This window comes from Crotalus tigris, unplaced genomic scaffold, assembly GCF_016545835.1.
Source record: "Crotalus tigris isolate CLP2741 ecotype Arizona unplaced genomic scaffold, ASM1654583v1 scf7180000018525.42219311030:4301911, whole genome shotgun sequence".
In the NCBI taxonomy this organism is placed as follows: Eukaryota; Metazoa; Chordata; class Lepidosauria; order Squamata; family Viperidae; genus Crotalus; species Crotalus tigris.
The window spans coordinates 4,113,833-4,129,404 of NW_024097057.1; the positions used below are offsets into that span (position 1 = coordinate 4,113,833).

The 15,572-nt window shown below is 42.4% G+C and overlaps 1 protein-coding gene across 4 annotated transcripts in view; it reads left to right on the plus strand.

Annotated features, from left to right (window-relative positions):
* The window catches only part of NUP93 (nucleoporin 93), an 82,321-nt gene that overhangs the window by 51,298 nt on the left and 15,451 nt on the right, over positions 1-15,572 (plus strand). For 3 of the 4 annotated variants that reach the window (XM_039353835.1, XM_039353834.1, XM_039353837.1), the window contains 6 exons: positions 7,498-7,560; positions 9,408-9,536; positions 11,237-11,278; positions 13,963-14,037; positions 14,947-15,036; positions 15,249-15,388. In XM_039353835.1, coding sequence (XP_039209769.1) covers positions 7,498-7,560; positions 9,408-9,536; positions 11,237-11,278; positions 13,963-14,037; positions 14,947-15,036; positions 15,249-15,388 — 539 coding nt within the window. The remainder of the gene's footprint in view (positions 1-7,497; positions 7,561-9,407; positions 9,537-11,236; positions 11,279-13,962; positions 14,038-14,946; positions 15,037-15,248; positions 15,389-15,572) is intronic. The other variant, XM_039353836.1, reaches the window with a different exon arrangement.

Consider the following 15,572-nt stretch of genomic DNA (forward strand, 5'->3'; position numbering starts at 1 on the left):
AGGGGACCTCCCCAAATTGCGCAAGGACGGGGTGCGCTTTTGAGTGCGGTCATTGTTGGGTGTTGGTAAATGCTGCTGTGCCCCCCCCCCCAGTCCCAAATCTTCACGAGGTGTCTCTTTCGATGTGCATGTCATAGGTTTGACATCGCTGGCTTATACAGTAGCAGGATTAAACCAAGGAGTCTTCTTAGGTTGTGGCTAAATTTGTCATCTAGATCAAGCAAAGCTGGCTGAGGAATTCTGGGAGTTAAAGTCCACAAGTCTTAAAGTTGCCAAGGTTGGAGACCCCTGATCTATATAGATAGTCCTCAACTTACAACCATTTGTTTAGTGACTGTTCAAAGTTACAGTGTCATAGGAAAAAAGCGACTTGCAACCACCCTCGCACTCACGACTATTCACAGCATCCTCAGGGTCATGTGATCATAATTCGGGCGCTGGGCAACTGGCCTGTAGGTACAATGGTTGCAAGCATCCCAGGGTCATACAATCACCATTTGTGACCTTTCCAGCCAGCTTGGGACAAGCAAAATCAGTAGGGGAAGCTGGATTTGCTTAATGACTGTGCAAATTCACTTAATTGCGGTGATTCATCGTAAAATTGGGCGTGACACAATTAACAACTCTCTTGCTTAACATGTGAAAATTCTGCTCTCAATATCGGACATAAATTGAAGGTGTACCTGTATAGCTAAGGTCTATAGGTAGACCTGCCTTTTCATGGGATTTGCAGAGGGCTAGTTTAAGGGGGGGGGTCCATCCTCTTTGACTGTGTTGTTTGTGTCATATATGTGTGTGTATGTAGGTATATACATAATCTTTTGTTATGTTCATGTAGTGTATATTGGAGGTGGTTACCCTTTGAGAGTGGAATGCAATGGAATTTCATTTTAATGTGTGCTGATTGATGTACATTTAAAGTGACAATATTCTATTCTATTCTTATTCCTATTCTGCATTCTATTCTATTCTATTCTATTCTATTCTATTCTATTCTATTCTATTCTATTCTATTCTATTCTCAATAAAGATTTCTATTCTACTCTACTCTACTCTACTCTACTCTACTCTACTCTACTCTACTCTACTCTATTCCATCTACCTCTCCCAATGATCTGTTCACTAGTAGACCCATTCCAAGATATGGAGTGGCTCAGTATCTGGAAATGAGGTAGGTGAGATGATCCCTACCCATCATCCACCCAACCAGGGAGTCATTTCTTGTGCAGTGTCTTAGTTGCAGAGTGCCTTGTTCAGGCTTTCTGAAAAATTGGCGCCGTCTCCTCCTCCCTTTTTCTTCCTTAATGGGTGCTTTCATGGTTAGGGTTAGAGCCCGATGCAGCAAGTTGGGAAACATGGATCATTTGTCAGGGGCTTAAAAATGGCTGGATCCTTTGTAAATGCTGCGAGGCAAAATCACAACAAGGCACAACAAAGAGATTCACCTGGAAGCACCTCAGGTCTTACTAAAAGCTTTGCTAAAAGGCCCGCGGAGAGCACACGTGGATTCCTAATAGCTTCTGCCTCTCTGTAGTCAGCAGCTTTTCAGAATATGTAAGCCAAGAGTGGCTTGTGGGTTGGCTCTGCACACTGAGATCCTGCCTGCTGTTGCTCCACCATGTTCTTCCTTCCATTTAAAATAATCTCCTATACAGCCACAAAAATCAGAATGCTATTGGTATAAACCAGGGGTAGGCAACCTTGGCTCTTTTATGACTGGTGGACTTCAACTCCCAGAATTCCTGAGGCAGCCAGGCTGAGCGGAAAGGGAGAGGCTTCCAAGCTGAGCCATGCTGGCTCAGGAATTCAGGGAGTTGAAGTCCACGAGTCATAAAAGGGCCAAGGATGCCTACCACTGGCCCAGGGAGTCCAAATGCTAAAAGAATTAGGAGGTTGTTGGCCAAGTCTGCAATCCAGACTATTATCCTGCAGATGTAACAAGTAGTCAGTTCCAAACTCATTGTCCTGCCCTGCAGGGGCTTTGCTTCTGAATGCCCCTGATATGGAGACAGGTCTTCTTTTTTGAATTGACATAGATCAGCATCTCGCATGCATGGCCTGCATTTTCAGCGGTGCAAGTAACATCCTAAAAACTCCACGGATCGATTGTTCAGCCTGATTTTCTGCACTGTAACAGGCTGAAGCGAGTTGTGGGTGTTTTTTTAACGTAAAAATCTAGTGATGCTAAAGAAAAATATCCTTTCCAGGAGGGTCTTAAAGCCTAACTTTGCTGATTGACCTGGGGTCCCGATGGAACCATTCCATATTGGAGATGGTTACGGACTGAAAAAAGATTCTACCTCCACCTCATTTGAATTTTGCTTGCTTCCTTTGCCATCTTTGTGAATTTAAATGTTAATATCCATCATTTTAATATTTGAATGTCTTACGTTGGTGTTTTTATCTTGTAAGCCAACAAAAGTCACTTTTTGGCAAAATGGGTGGCATATAAATTGGATGGATGGATAGATAGATAGATAGATAGATAGATAGATAGATAGATAGATAGATAGATAGATAGATAAGGATCCTAATCAAATTTGGAGCCCAATTTGACTTCACATTTCTCTTTACAGTATAGAATCTTGGTTTAAAAGCTTTTCCTAGGAATTATTTCACTTATTCAACAGATATGACTCGACAGTGCATATCAGTAGACAATTAGTATCTGACCCATTTTTTTCCTTTCAAAAATTGGGTACAAAAGCATATTTACTGTCTAATTGTAACTGAGGGTCCCTTTATTGTCTGAGTGATTGTCCATGGCCTCTTCAGAACATTTTCAGATGTTATTAAAGAAGGCAAGCAACTCATCTGCATTTTAATAAACCCGAAAGAGAAGCATTGTCAAGTTAAAATTGGGCATTTCTTTTCCAAAGAGGCTGCTTCCCCCCACATCAGATCTCGCTGACCTTTTGAGAATGACCTTTCAGGATGTCCATCCAACAAAACATTTCAATCTCTTGGCAATCTTTTGTTTTTGTTTTTCCTCAAGATTTGGCAGCCAAGCAGACCAATGTATAAGGAACAAATACCTTATATGGCTCTCATTTTGTTTGCATGCATCTTACAGAGTACAAGCATAATTAGATGAAAAATGTAACCAGGGGAAGCAGCTCTTACTACACTAGCTGGCTGCATATGGTTGAATTAGCATTCAGATACGCACAGAAAGAAGAATGCTGCTAATTTTCCAGAGAGATGCGCTCTGCTCAGGACTTAAAAGCCCCTTGGAAGCGAAGCAGAGATGATCATACTCACCCTGTGATCTAAAATTTAAACCCAGTTAGTTTGGATGGCTTTGCCTTTTTTCTAAACACCGTGGATACCTCTAAAGAGGAAATGCATCAACAGCAAGGAAAACAAAGGGAAGTGTTTGTTTGGAGAAATCACGTATCCATGCCGATTGAAAGATAATTGCAGCAATTGCTCTAAAAAAAAAAGGCATAAATCTTGCTATAATGGGAAAATTGCAGTCTGGTGACTGGTGTGTCTGCGTGTTGTTGACCGGGGTGTTTTAAAGGCTTTGCTTTCTGGATAGACACCTGTCTTTTGTAAAAAGAAACCCACGGGGCCCTTCTCCGCTCCACCACGGTCCTGTTCATTTGCTCTGGGTCATCCTATTAGAGTGATGGCAAACATTTTTTTATTAAGCATGTCAAAAATTCAGAACATGCCTGCCTTTGACTCTGCCGGCATCTCATCGCCCTCCCCTCCCCCCGCCAGAAAGGAGAAACTGTTCTTTATATATTCATTTATGTTAAAAATGCAGTACAATCGTGTGTAGTGCTATGTATTCTATTAAAACCAAATCAAATAGCAATAGCAACAGCACTTGGCAACTTTAGGGGGTCTGCAACCTTGACCACTTTAAGACTTGTGGACTTCAGCTCCCAGAATTCCTCAGCCAGCGTAGCTGGGAACTGAAGTCCACAAGTCTTAAAGTTGCCAAGGTTGCAAACCCATGCCCTAGGGGATGCCGCAAGGATTGTAAGAGTGAAAAACAGTCGTAAGTCATCTTTTTCAGCGCCGTTGTAACTTCAGACGGGTCACTAAACAAATCGTTGTAAGTCAAGGGTTACCTGTATTCTTCCATCAGATGCACGGGAAGGGCAAAAAGTCCTCATGAGATCATTTTTGCTATTTTTATGGATTCTGCCTTTTGGAACATGTGAACTCTCAGCAAACCATACTGAGGCTTGCTGTGTTTGTATTTTGCATGTGTGGAAGTGGAGATTGGAAAACAATCCACATCTGAATTGCCCAGCTTTAACGTGGTTTTGAATTTTTCTGACCCCCCCCCCAAAAGCCATCTAATAGTGGATGTGGCAAGCTAAATTTAGCTTCTCCAAAGTGTTGGGAGATGTGAATTCTTTCCTTTGCTTTACTATATCCATTGCAAAGAAACTGATAATGTCTCTGTCATGTGGAGCGTTAATTGGCTGTCTTCTGACACTTTAAAGGGCTATGAATAGGATTGCCAAGAAAATCCTTGCGCTGCTGCAGTAAATTAGTATCTTTAGGCTGCACGCTTCACTCCAAATCAGTGGCGGAATGGAAGGAGACTTAAAGCAGGTAGTAGATGAATTCATAAGAGGGATACGAAAAAGGAGAATGTGATCCTAAGTGGTTAAAAGAGAGAGCTAAGGACTGTAAGGAAAAAAGACATTTACCATTGAACACAGGAACTTGGTGGGCGCTGCCCTCAAATTCCAGTGACCTATTGCTTTGTAAAACACTTGAGTTGCTGGATTTAAATAATCAGATTACAGAGTGCCATAACATTAGGATTTCAGTCATGAGGAATGTAGGAAACTTGTCCCTAAATGATATAAGCATGCTACTTAAAGTAGATAAATGGGAAGTGAATCTTTGTGAATTACCAGCATTCACGGGCATTGGGATGTAGGGTGTGTTTGAATGCTTGCATTTAAGCTTCTGGATGACACCCAGAGGCTACCCCCCCCCCCAGGTTTTGGAACCGGATGGCCATTTTTGTCCCTTCAGTGAATATTCCATTTTGTGCTTCTTCCTAGGAACGGATAGACTGTCCAGTCAGCAGCTGTCTGTAGCTGCACATTGCAGAGAAGATACAGGAGATGATCAGGCTGAGATGGAGGGCAGGGGTAAATGCGCCATCGGTGTGGAATCCTTGCATAGCCACAAGAGACCCATACACACACACACACACACACACACACACACACACACACACTGAATTCCATTGACCCACATCTAGCGCCATTTTACCTTGAACCGTTAGTTGCCCAGATTCGTATGTATAGGTGGTAAGAATACATTCTTAGTGCCTTGAACTCAACTTCTGTTCCTGGTTATTTGCATCTAATGTAAATCTGAGCAACTAGCAGTCCAAGCTAAATTGGCGCTAGAAAAGGGTCAATGGAATTCATGGGGGGACTGGACTTAGGTCTCTTGTGGCGGCATAATGATTCCAAACTGATGATGTATTTAACCTCACCCTCCAGCTCAAACTGCTCATCCTCCAGGAGATTACGTTATGATGAGTCTCTCCATATTATAGTTTCTTTAAGAAGCTGTTGAAGAATTCCAGTGTACCTCAAAGCAGAGATGGAAAGGGAGCCTGCCTGCCTCAGAGGCATTGTTAACCATGCAAGTTAAGCTGAGGCAGATTCCCATTCATTTTTTAAAAAATTAAGAATGAAATTTGGCCTGGCAGGAACCTGGCTATGTGCCTAGGAACATATCGATAGGCACATTATCACATCTGCAGGCACATTATCACATCTGGGAGTAGCTCAACAGAGAGTTAATGACTTGTCAGTGGCCACAAAGGGCCATGCTTCCCACCAGGAAGTTGTACAGGAAATACTTCAGTCAACATCTCTCCTAAATCTGCTTCTGAAAAGAATACAGGTAATCCTTGACTTACACCCATTCATTTAGTGACTGTTCGAAGTTACAACAACACTGAAAAAAGTGACCTGTGATCGTTTTTCACTTATGACCATTGCAGCCTCCCCTATGGTCACGTGATCAAAATTCAGATGCTTGGCAACTGGCATATACTTATGATAGTTGCAGTGTCCCAGGGTCGCGTGATCACCTTTTGCGGCCAGCTAGGTCAATAGGGAAGCCAAATTCACTTAACCACCGTTGTTACTAAGCTAACATCTGCAGTGATTCACTTCATAGGTGAATAAAAGGTGGTACAATGCAGCAAAAGTCACTTAACAACTGTCTTGCTTAGCAGTGAGAGGTTGGGCTCCGTTGTAGTTGTTAAGTCAAGGACTCCCTGTATCGGCACCTTGGTTGGTCTGCTTTAATGAGACTCGCACGTGGGGAATGGAACAAAGGCAGCCACTGGAAACAGCTTAGCTCAGAACTGACCGTAAGCCTCCTACTGTAGTCTTTGCCTCAACTCTCCTTGAGTTTGCATCTTGGTTTGTTGCATCTGAATTCAGTACAGCAGTACAGCTGGGTCAGAAGTGGCTTTTGTTTTTAAGTATTTGTTCCCTACTGTGTAATAGGGCTTTTTCAATCCAAGATTTATTTATTTATTTATTAAAAAAATCAATTTTATTATTCTCTAAGGTGAGGGCTGCCTGCTTATTTGGTATCTTCCCTTATAAATAAAATGAAAAAGGTAAACAACAAGCATGTCAGAATACAGAATGACAGAGTTTGGAAGGCTCCTATAGAAGAACATCCCATAGAATTGGTTTGAGAGCTCAATTTTTATTAAATTCTTCCCCCAAAATGTGAGGAAATAATAATACAGAGGAAAGGAAAGGAAAATAAACCATCTTGGGAATTTAGCTAGGCAAAATTTTGATTAGGATTGTTTCTAGCTTCAGCAATATAGTCCATCTCTTTGCGAGCTAGAATGAATGGAATGGAATGGAATGGAATGGAATGGAATAGAATAGAATAGAATAGAATAGAATAGAATAGAATAGAATAGAATAGAATAGAATAGAATAGAATAGAATAGAATACTTTATTGTGCAAGTATTGTCTCCTGTGCATTTTTATAGGTTATATTTTATATATTATATGTTTTGCAAATATCCATACATCTAAGGGAGCAGCCTGTTCCTTGGGTGAACCATTCTCTTCCATTTTTAAAAATTAATTTAATGGGGTTAGCCAGACTTATTATCTCTGTTCATCAGCCTCCCTCCTGCTTTTCATCAGGGTTCTTGTAAGTTGATGGAGCAAGGAAGCCGGATCCAAATCCAGAAATAAGAGAAAATGAAATCAGGATTCAACGGCCAAGAGTTCATAGGGTTTAGTTTTGTACTTTACTGAAAGGAGACTAATACATTTCAGTGCACACATTCGCTTTATTGGCATTTTCCCTCCCCCCCCCTCAAATTAAAGAGCATTGTCTTTGAAGCAATGAAAGCCGAAAGTTGTTTGACCTTACAGCAGAGTTTACACCATCTCTGGGAGAAGTGCCAAACGTCCTTTCCAAGCTAAACTGGTTTTTAATGGAAATTGTCCTTTTCCTTACAGGGATTCCTAAAAAATGAAAAGGATAATGCTTTGCTGTCCGCCATTGAAGAGTCCAGGAAACGGGTGAGTATTGAAAGTAATGTAAAATAACGTGTGTCCATCTATCTATCTATCTATCTATCTATCTATCTATCTATCTATCTATCTATCTATCTATCTATCTATCTCATTTTGGAACCACCCCTCTCTCTCACGGAGAATGAGTGTAGTGTACAATAAGAAATTGAAAACCTAACGTGACCACGGGGAGGCTGCAACGGTCGTAAGTGTGAAAAATGGTCATAAATCACTTTTTTTGGTGCCGTTGTAACTTTGAACGGTCATTAAATGCATGGTTGCATGTTGAGAACTATCTGTACAATTGCATGTTCTAGTAAGCCTTCATCTCGCAAGCTGAAAGTCTTCCTGCTCTTCCTCTGCAGCAGGGGCCAGTATCTCCTAAGATGGTTTGGACCACAATTGAGCCTCCCAACCTGCTGGAGATCTGTAAGAGGCCTTCAGGGAGGTGAAATCACCAGAAGAGACAGGGATTTCCTGCTTGAGCAGGGGGTTGGACTAGAAGACCTCCAGTGTCTCTTCCAACTCTTGTTCTTCTGCATCCTGTAATATTGGTTTCATTTAGTTGACTTGCATTATATGAAATGAGCGAGGGTTCAGCCTGCCTTTTTCAGCATAAAAGATTAGGCAGCCAGTAATGAGAAAGACCACGGAGTCCCTCAGGAGCTGCTGTCTCTCAAGAGTGATGAGTGATGTAAATCAAGGAGCCTAGACTTCTGGCAGAATTTAAAAACGGGGCTCAATTCTCCATACTTGAGAGGGTGGTATATTTTTTTCACCATGCAGAACCTCTTCAATCTCTCTTTTTCTTTCCATCCCATTAAGCTCCCAAAATTGTCCTCCCACTTTGGACTTACTGAATCCAATGTGATTTTTAAGAAAATGAATAAATTATGAGTTTTTTTAAAAAAAAAAACAACCACATTTAGCGTAATTCTACTTTCTGCGGTTTGAAAGCATCGGAGCCCAAGAACCTCAGTTACTGGAAATGATCTTAATCCATGAAAGCTTGAGGGGAAAATGCATTTAGACTCTTCTGCAGTTCTAATTTAAGGAGAAATTGAGGATGAGACGGAGGGTGGAGTCCAAGGCAATAATTTTGTAAGCGTGATGGAGATGTAGGGAATGTACTTTATGCTGCGTTGGAGTTGATGGGCAGCGAGACTCTGAATTAGGGAGAAGATAAGCACATTTGGGAAACTGGATTGGGACCTTAGTCTCCAGCAGCTGGTCCCAAAGGTGCTTTTATTCTAAAAGCAACTGGGCATTTGATTTCTCTTTAGGATATTTTTGATCCAAGAAACATCTTCAGTTCTAGCTAACTGGTGGGGAATTTCATTTCATCCTTCACCAGTTAGTTAGAATTGAAGAGGTTTCTTGGATAAGAAGCAAAATGTCCTTTTTAAAAAATAAATCAGAAAGTCCAGTTGCCTTTAAAACAAAAGCAAAGCAGTAATTTTATGACAGCCACAGAGCAGCATTACAAATTAGAAGCATTAAAAAAAATGAAACAAAAAAGATCATGTTTAACAATTGGTGGTGGATTGTCAGTGGGCGGTCAAAGTCTGCCTAATTTTTCAGACAGTGTAACAACATTTAGCTACGTTCAAGAAACTACATTGGACGGATCTGATAACAGCAATTGTACATAAAAATGATGATTTTATTTATTACCTTTGGGACAGTCTTTAACTGGATGGAATGAGAAGCTGCATGGATACCCAGTTGCCAGATGAATCTTTGAGTTCTTTTGGCGGATGACAACAGAAGCGTTTTATAGCTTCTTTCCAACTACCAGGCTTTCATTGAAGTGGATGATGCCTTGTCTTTTTTCTCTATCAATTTCTTCCCAGACCTTTGCTTTGGCAGAGGAATATCACCGGGAGTCAATGCTGGTCGAGTGGGAACAGGTGAAGCAACGGATCCTCCATACGCTGCTGGCTTCTGGAGAAGACACTCTGGATTTCACCCAGGAAACTGAGGTATTTTGGGGGAGTAGCTGCATTCCTAAAACGATTGGCCAAACTATTTGTTTGGCTTCAGGATGGTTTGTTTTTTAGCAGTTTTAAGATTGGCAAGCTTTGTTACCCTTCCTGTAATAAAACTTTAAATTACTCGTTCTCTGAGCAACTCAGAACTTTACATTGAGAAAAGCTGAATCCTGCCACAGCTAACACGGAGTGTATTTTTTCCATGATTTATTCTGCAGTTTTCTTTATTTTTGTGGGGCCTAGGACTCAGCTCCAGAGAAGCCAGTAACTGCTTCCCAGCTTCTGAATCTCTTATTCTCTCTTACTTCTCTGCCTCTGCAGTTTTTAAAAAAAAAATCTTTATATCCATTGCTCCTAGAAATTTATTATTATTATTTTTTTAAAAAAATAGTATTCATCCTCTGGCTTGCCCAGAATCACAACATACATATCCCATTTCAAGCTATATATTTCCCCTACTTCCACTTCCTATTTAAAACGCTCTTTGTGAAAAACGTTTAGTTCCTTTTCTGTTTGCATGTGCGAATTGGCAGAGAGTCTTCCAGATAGTAACAACTGAATGTCTCAGCCAGTTGCCGTATTTTTGTCCTCTTCATTCAAGTCTTTTTGAATCATTGGAACATTTTCTTTGGGTTCCTAGAAGCCTTTCTCGCTTGGAAATTGTTGTGCTGACAACGCAGTGTACAGCCGTAGCAAGCGTCCACGTTTTTTCCCCCCAATAAAGTAGGTAGGCTCACTTGCTGCTCTGCGGTTGTTGAGCCTAGTGGATTTGCCAAGCTATTTTGGAAAGGTTTCAGCTACTTCTGGGAAGTTTAACTTTCCCCCTTTCAATTTACAATTCTGATCTTCCTTCTCAGCTGGCCAACTTGTCGCTTGTCTTTGATGACCACATATTCAAAGGTCCTGGCCATGTTGGAAGGCGTTTCTGAATCTCAGAGAAAGGAGAAGGGTGGGTGGGGGAATATCTATCAAGGAAGCCGGCTCAATTCGACTCCCCAAATGGTTAAAAAGATTGAAACGCATAGCTTTCCTTCTCTTCTGCTGCTGCCTGCTATGATATTTAGTGTGTCGCTGTGAAAGCATTAGGAAGCCTTGATAAGGTTTGTTTTGTTCTCGGCTTCAGAGTCAAAGGCCCAGGAGGTTGGGAGTGCATCTGCTGTGTTAAAAGCCAGTTGTTTAATTTCTCCGTTGCAGATTGCACTTCTACTCTTTTTGCGACAAAAAAAATCCCTGCCTGCAGGTTCTTATCCTTCAGATATAATAGGGCTTTAATTGATACCTCGGATTTGGAGAATCGGCTGAAAAGCACCGATCCAAACGCAGCTGGAGAGACAGGTCAGCAAGAAAGCCAATTTCCAAGCTTTGGACTTTTTTGGGTTTTTTTTTAAAAAAAAAAAAAATACCCGACACATTACACTTAAATAAAGTCAATTACCAAGACAATCTTTGCAGTTCAAAGACAGCAACCTACAGATCCTGCCTCCTTTGAAGTTTGCACAGCCCACTAAATGGAAAGGCATGCCAGCTGGTTAAAAGCAAAAAATATCCAAGACTTATTTTAGCTGAACTGTATAGTCTTAATAATGCACAAATCAAGAATCCACTTCTTGGGTCTGCTTGTCTCACTTTCCTCCAATCACCTCCCTAGTTTTGCCTCTTCTGCTTTTTTTTTTTTTTTTTTTGTAATACAGATAAGTCCTCAACGTACGACCACAAGCCCAGAATTTCTGTCGGTAAGCGAGACGGTGAAGTAAATTTGGCCCTATTTCATGACCTCCCTTGCCACGGTCGTTAACTGAATCCCTTCACTCGTTCGGTTAGTAACCAGGTTGTCAAGTGGATGTGACTTCCCCATTGACTTTGCTCGTCGGAAGATTGCCAAAAGTGATCCCATCTCCCTGGAGACACTGCGACCGTCATTAATACGAGTCAGTTGCCGAGCCTTTGAATTTTGATCACATGACCATGGGAGGCTGCAGTGGTTGCAAGCAGTGGTGGGATTCAAATAGGTGAACCACCAGTTCTCTGTGGGGATGACGCTTCCGGAAGTCCATTCTGGGCCTGGGCAACAAAAAATTAACTACTGGTTTCGAAGTGGAGCGAACTAGCTGAATCCCACCACTGCCTCCATCCCACTCTTCCTTCCTTCCTTCCTTCCTTCCTTCCTTCCTTCCTTCCTTCCTTCCTTCCTTCCTTCCTTCCTTCCCTCCCTCCCTCCCTCCCTCCCTCCCTCCCTCCCTCCCTTCTTTTACTATCTCTCTTACGCCTTCTTCCAGTGCTGGAGTTCAGATATGTGAGCAATCAATCCTCTGTGTGGATGCCACTTCCAGAAGTCCAATCTGGGCCTGGGCAACAAAAAATTAGCTACCGCTTCCGCTGAATTGGTGCGAACCGGCTGAATCCCACCACTGGTTGCAAGTCTGAAAAACGGTCATCAGTCACTTTTTTCAGTGCTGTCATAATTTCAAACGGCCACTGAGTGAACTGTGATAAGCCGCTGACTATCTTTAAAGCCCAGTTGTGATTGATCTTGTTTCAGTGGCAGGTAGGGAGCAAGGGCTTTCGTCTGCGCTTCCCAGAAGAGGCTCTCTCCAGTCTTCCCGCCCCTCTGGAGCGTGCTCAAGCAAAGAGGCTGCGCGAAAGAGTCATTTCCACTCATGTCCTAAAACTTGCCCCGCCTGGCTCGCCCTGCCCCTTGGCATGGCTGTGGCTGTGGGGTGCCTGCATGAATAATGCACGCTTCTTTGGCGCTTTGCCATTTGCAACAAGGGAAGCTTAATAAGGGAAAGGCAGCTGCAATCCGGCTGGCTGCTTTTCCTGCTGCGGAATTCTCCTTCAATTCGCCAGGAGGCAACAGAGCTTGTCACAAAAAGAATTCTCGTTGCTAAACCCATTGGGCTTTCGGCTGCGATGATTTAACGAACGCCGCGATTCTCGTTACCCGGGCAAAAATCAAACGGCGAGGAGATTTTTTTTTTTTACCGTGCTGCAAGCTTTTCGCTCTCCGGGTTCCATCCAGTTTGTAGTGCACAATCACGGCGCCTTGCTTAAACACACAGGGGCACCTGGCTGGAGACCCCCGGTTGACTCATTAGAGGCAGCTGCCCGGTGCTTTTTCAATGGAATGGAAAGTCCTCTGTAATTTTGGGATTCTTTTCAGTCGGTTTTCCCCTAGCGTCAATCTGCAGCTCTTGAAACCAAACATGTATTTTGCCAGGATCGTGCTGCAGCTGTGGAGGGCACATGTGTGATCTTAGAAAAAGAAGCGGGTGCTTTAAGGATCTGCAAACGGGTGCTGTGTCAACTCCTCTATGTGCCCCAAAGCACCATTTTGCCTTGCCTTGCTCAGTATTTTGTTTTTTGTTCTAACTAATGAGTCCTTATGTTTGTTTGTTTTTCATTCTCAGAAACATACCTATATTCAGCCAAGGCATCTTTTCCTCTTCCTCTCCTTCTCCTCTTTCCCCTTCTCCTTCTCCCTTCCCTTCCCTTCTCTTCTGTTCTCTTTCCTTTCCTTTTTATAAATGAGGGAGCAAATATAACCAACAAACCTTCCCTCTCCTATTTCCTTTAAAACTTGCATACTTTTTTTTGAATCTGATTATATAGATTTTCTTTTTAAAAGGAACAAATTTCTAAACGTGATGACATATATGTAGGGTTTGTTTGAGCAGAGAATTAAAATCTTAGAAATTATAAAAGAGTAAGCATTTCAGAAGCAAGATTTCTGGCTGGCCACTGTGTAAATACTGAACACCAAATTATGTAAGGTAAAACAAATGCATAATTTTACTGGCTGTAGAATTCTGCTTTTTTTAAAAAAAAAAGTTTGGAGGTGATTAGAGAAAAAAAGTAAGCGAGGTAGTCAGGGTCCAAAATATGTTATGACATCAGTGATGTTACCTAATACGCTGATGACATAACCTAGATTGGACATGAAACGTCTGCAAGAACACTACCAGACTCAGAGAGCACCTAGGACCCCCCAGTCATTCTCCTCCCCCTCCTCCTCCTCCTCCTTCTCCTCCTCCTCCTCCTCTTTCTCTTCTTTTCCTCTTCCTCCTCCTCTTCGTCCTCCTCCTCCTCTTTTCCTCCCCCTCCCCTTTCTCCTCCTCTTCTTTTCCTCCTCCTCCTCTTTCTCCCTTCTAGCCCTGATGCTGTTCCCTAGCTGGGTCGTCAAACGTCTGCAAGAAAACCACCAGACTCAGAGAGCACCTAGGACCCCCCAGTCGTCCTCCTCCTCCTCCTCCTCCTTCTCTCTAGCACTGATGAGGTTAACTAGTTAGGTAATAAAATGTCTGCAAGAAAACCACCAAGCTCAGAGAACACTACAGACCCCACAATTCAACCCTGAGCTACACAGATTCTCTTCTTTTGAAACCCAGGGTTGAGCAGCCTTTTTGTCTTCTCCCAACAGCCTAGTTATGTCAGCGAGTTGCCTCCACCAGGTCGCAGTTCCCTGGATAACACAGAGATGGCATATGCCAGACAGGTGAGTACCCCACTTTAATCAAAAGCAGTTTTAGGAAGTTCTGGGCCTTTTCCTCCAACTGCAGATCTGTAAAACCTGTGCCAGTTATAGATTTGCGTCAATTGTACTATACGTGAGTAAAGGGAAAGGCTTTGGCTGCAGGATTGGGGACACCATCTTGATTTTGTTTTAACTTTCTCCCTGCAGCTTTCCCCGTGCACCCCCCCCCACCTTATTATAACAAAAAACATCTGTGATACCTTAAAGATTTGGTAGATTTGCAAAAGGGAAATCATACAGATCTCCAATCGTTTTAAAGGTTCAGCTGGTCTTAATTCCAGCCGGCCAGACTGAGCTGTGGCATTCTAGAACCTCATTTTATTTGAAGTTACGGTTATTGGGGATTATTATCAGCTATGAACAGGCATTGTAAAATGATATGCTTGTGCGCTTAGGAGTATTTGGATTGTTGGATTCGGATCCATATCCATCCATTGAAGTGGAATTCCAGTCACTTTAAGGCAACATTTCCCAACTGTTGCAACTTTAAGACTTGTGGACTTCAACTCCCAGAATTCCCCAGCCAGATATCCTGGGAGTTGAAGTTCATGCATCTTAAAAGTTGGCACAATTGGGAAACCTTACTTGAAGGACCTAAAACCCATGTTGTTGGGTTTTTTCCCCATAAAATAAAATGCATTTTATTGTTGGGCTTCAGACAACCACTTGACACTTTGAACTGGGTTCACTGTTAGGCAGTGGCTTCTTCTCTGTTGCCCTTATATTATGCATTCAAAGTGGATGTCAGTGCAAGCCTGGATGGAGGTATCTTGCATTTAAGCAGTGCATGTGTGAGTGAGGAGGGTCTCATGAAAAGGGAGGGACTTAGTTGCATTATGGTGGATATCTGTCCATGTTACTCTGTTTCAGATTTATATGTACAATGAGAAGATTGTGAATGGACATCTTCAGCCTAATTTGGTAGACCTCTGTGCTACTGTGGCAGAATTGGATGATAAGGTACTATTTATAATTTAGCCCCAGAAGTTATCCTGATTATTTAGTTTTGATTAGAAGCAAAACTGCTTGCTTTTTAAATATAAAGAAAGATCTGCAAAGCACCTACCCTAGATCAAAGTAAATGCATTCGGTTTATTAAGACCTTCAGTAGATCAAAATCCATGACAGGTTTTTTGTTGCTAGCTCTGACGCCATCTTCACACTTGTTGCAGAACATTGCTGACTTGTGGGCCATGGTGAAGCAAATGACTGATGTTCTACTGGTTCCTGCAAGCGACACGTTGAAAATACGGACAAGCATGGAGGTGCAGATGGAGTTTGTAAGGCAGGCCTTACAATATCTTGAGCAAAGGTACAAGTCCTTAGATAGAGGGGGGGGGAGCTCCCAGGAAGCTGCCATTTCTCTGCCGTGGCATAGAATCGTAGGAACCTTGGAGATCTTTGGTCCAATCCCCAGCTCAAGGCAGGAGGCGCGATACCCGTTCTTTTTGAAGATCTGCCATCCTTTCTGACTTCTTCTCTGATTCGGGCCTTGG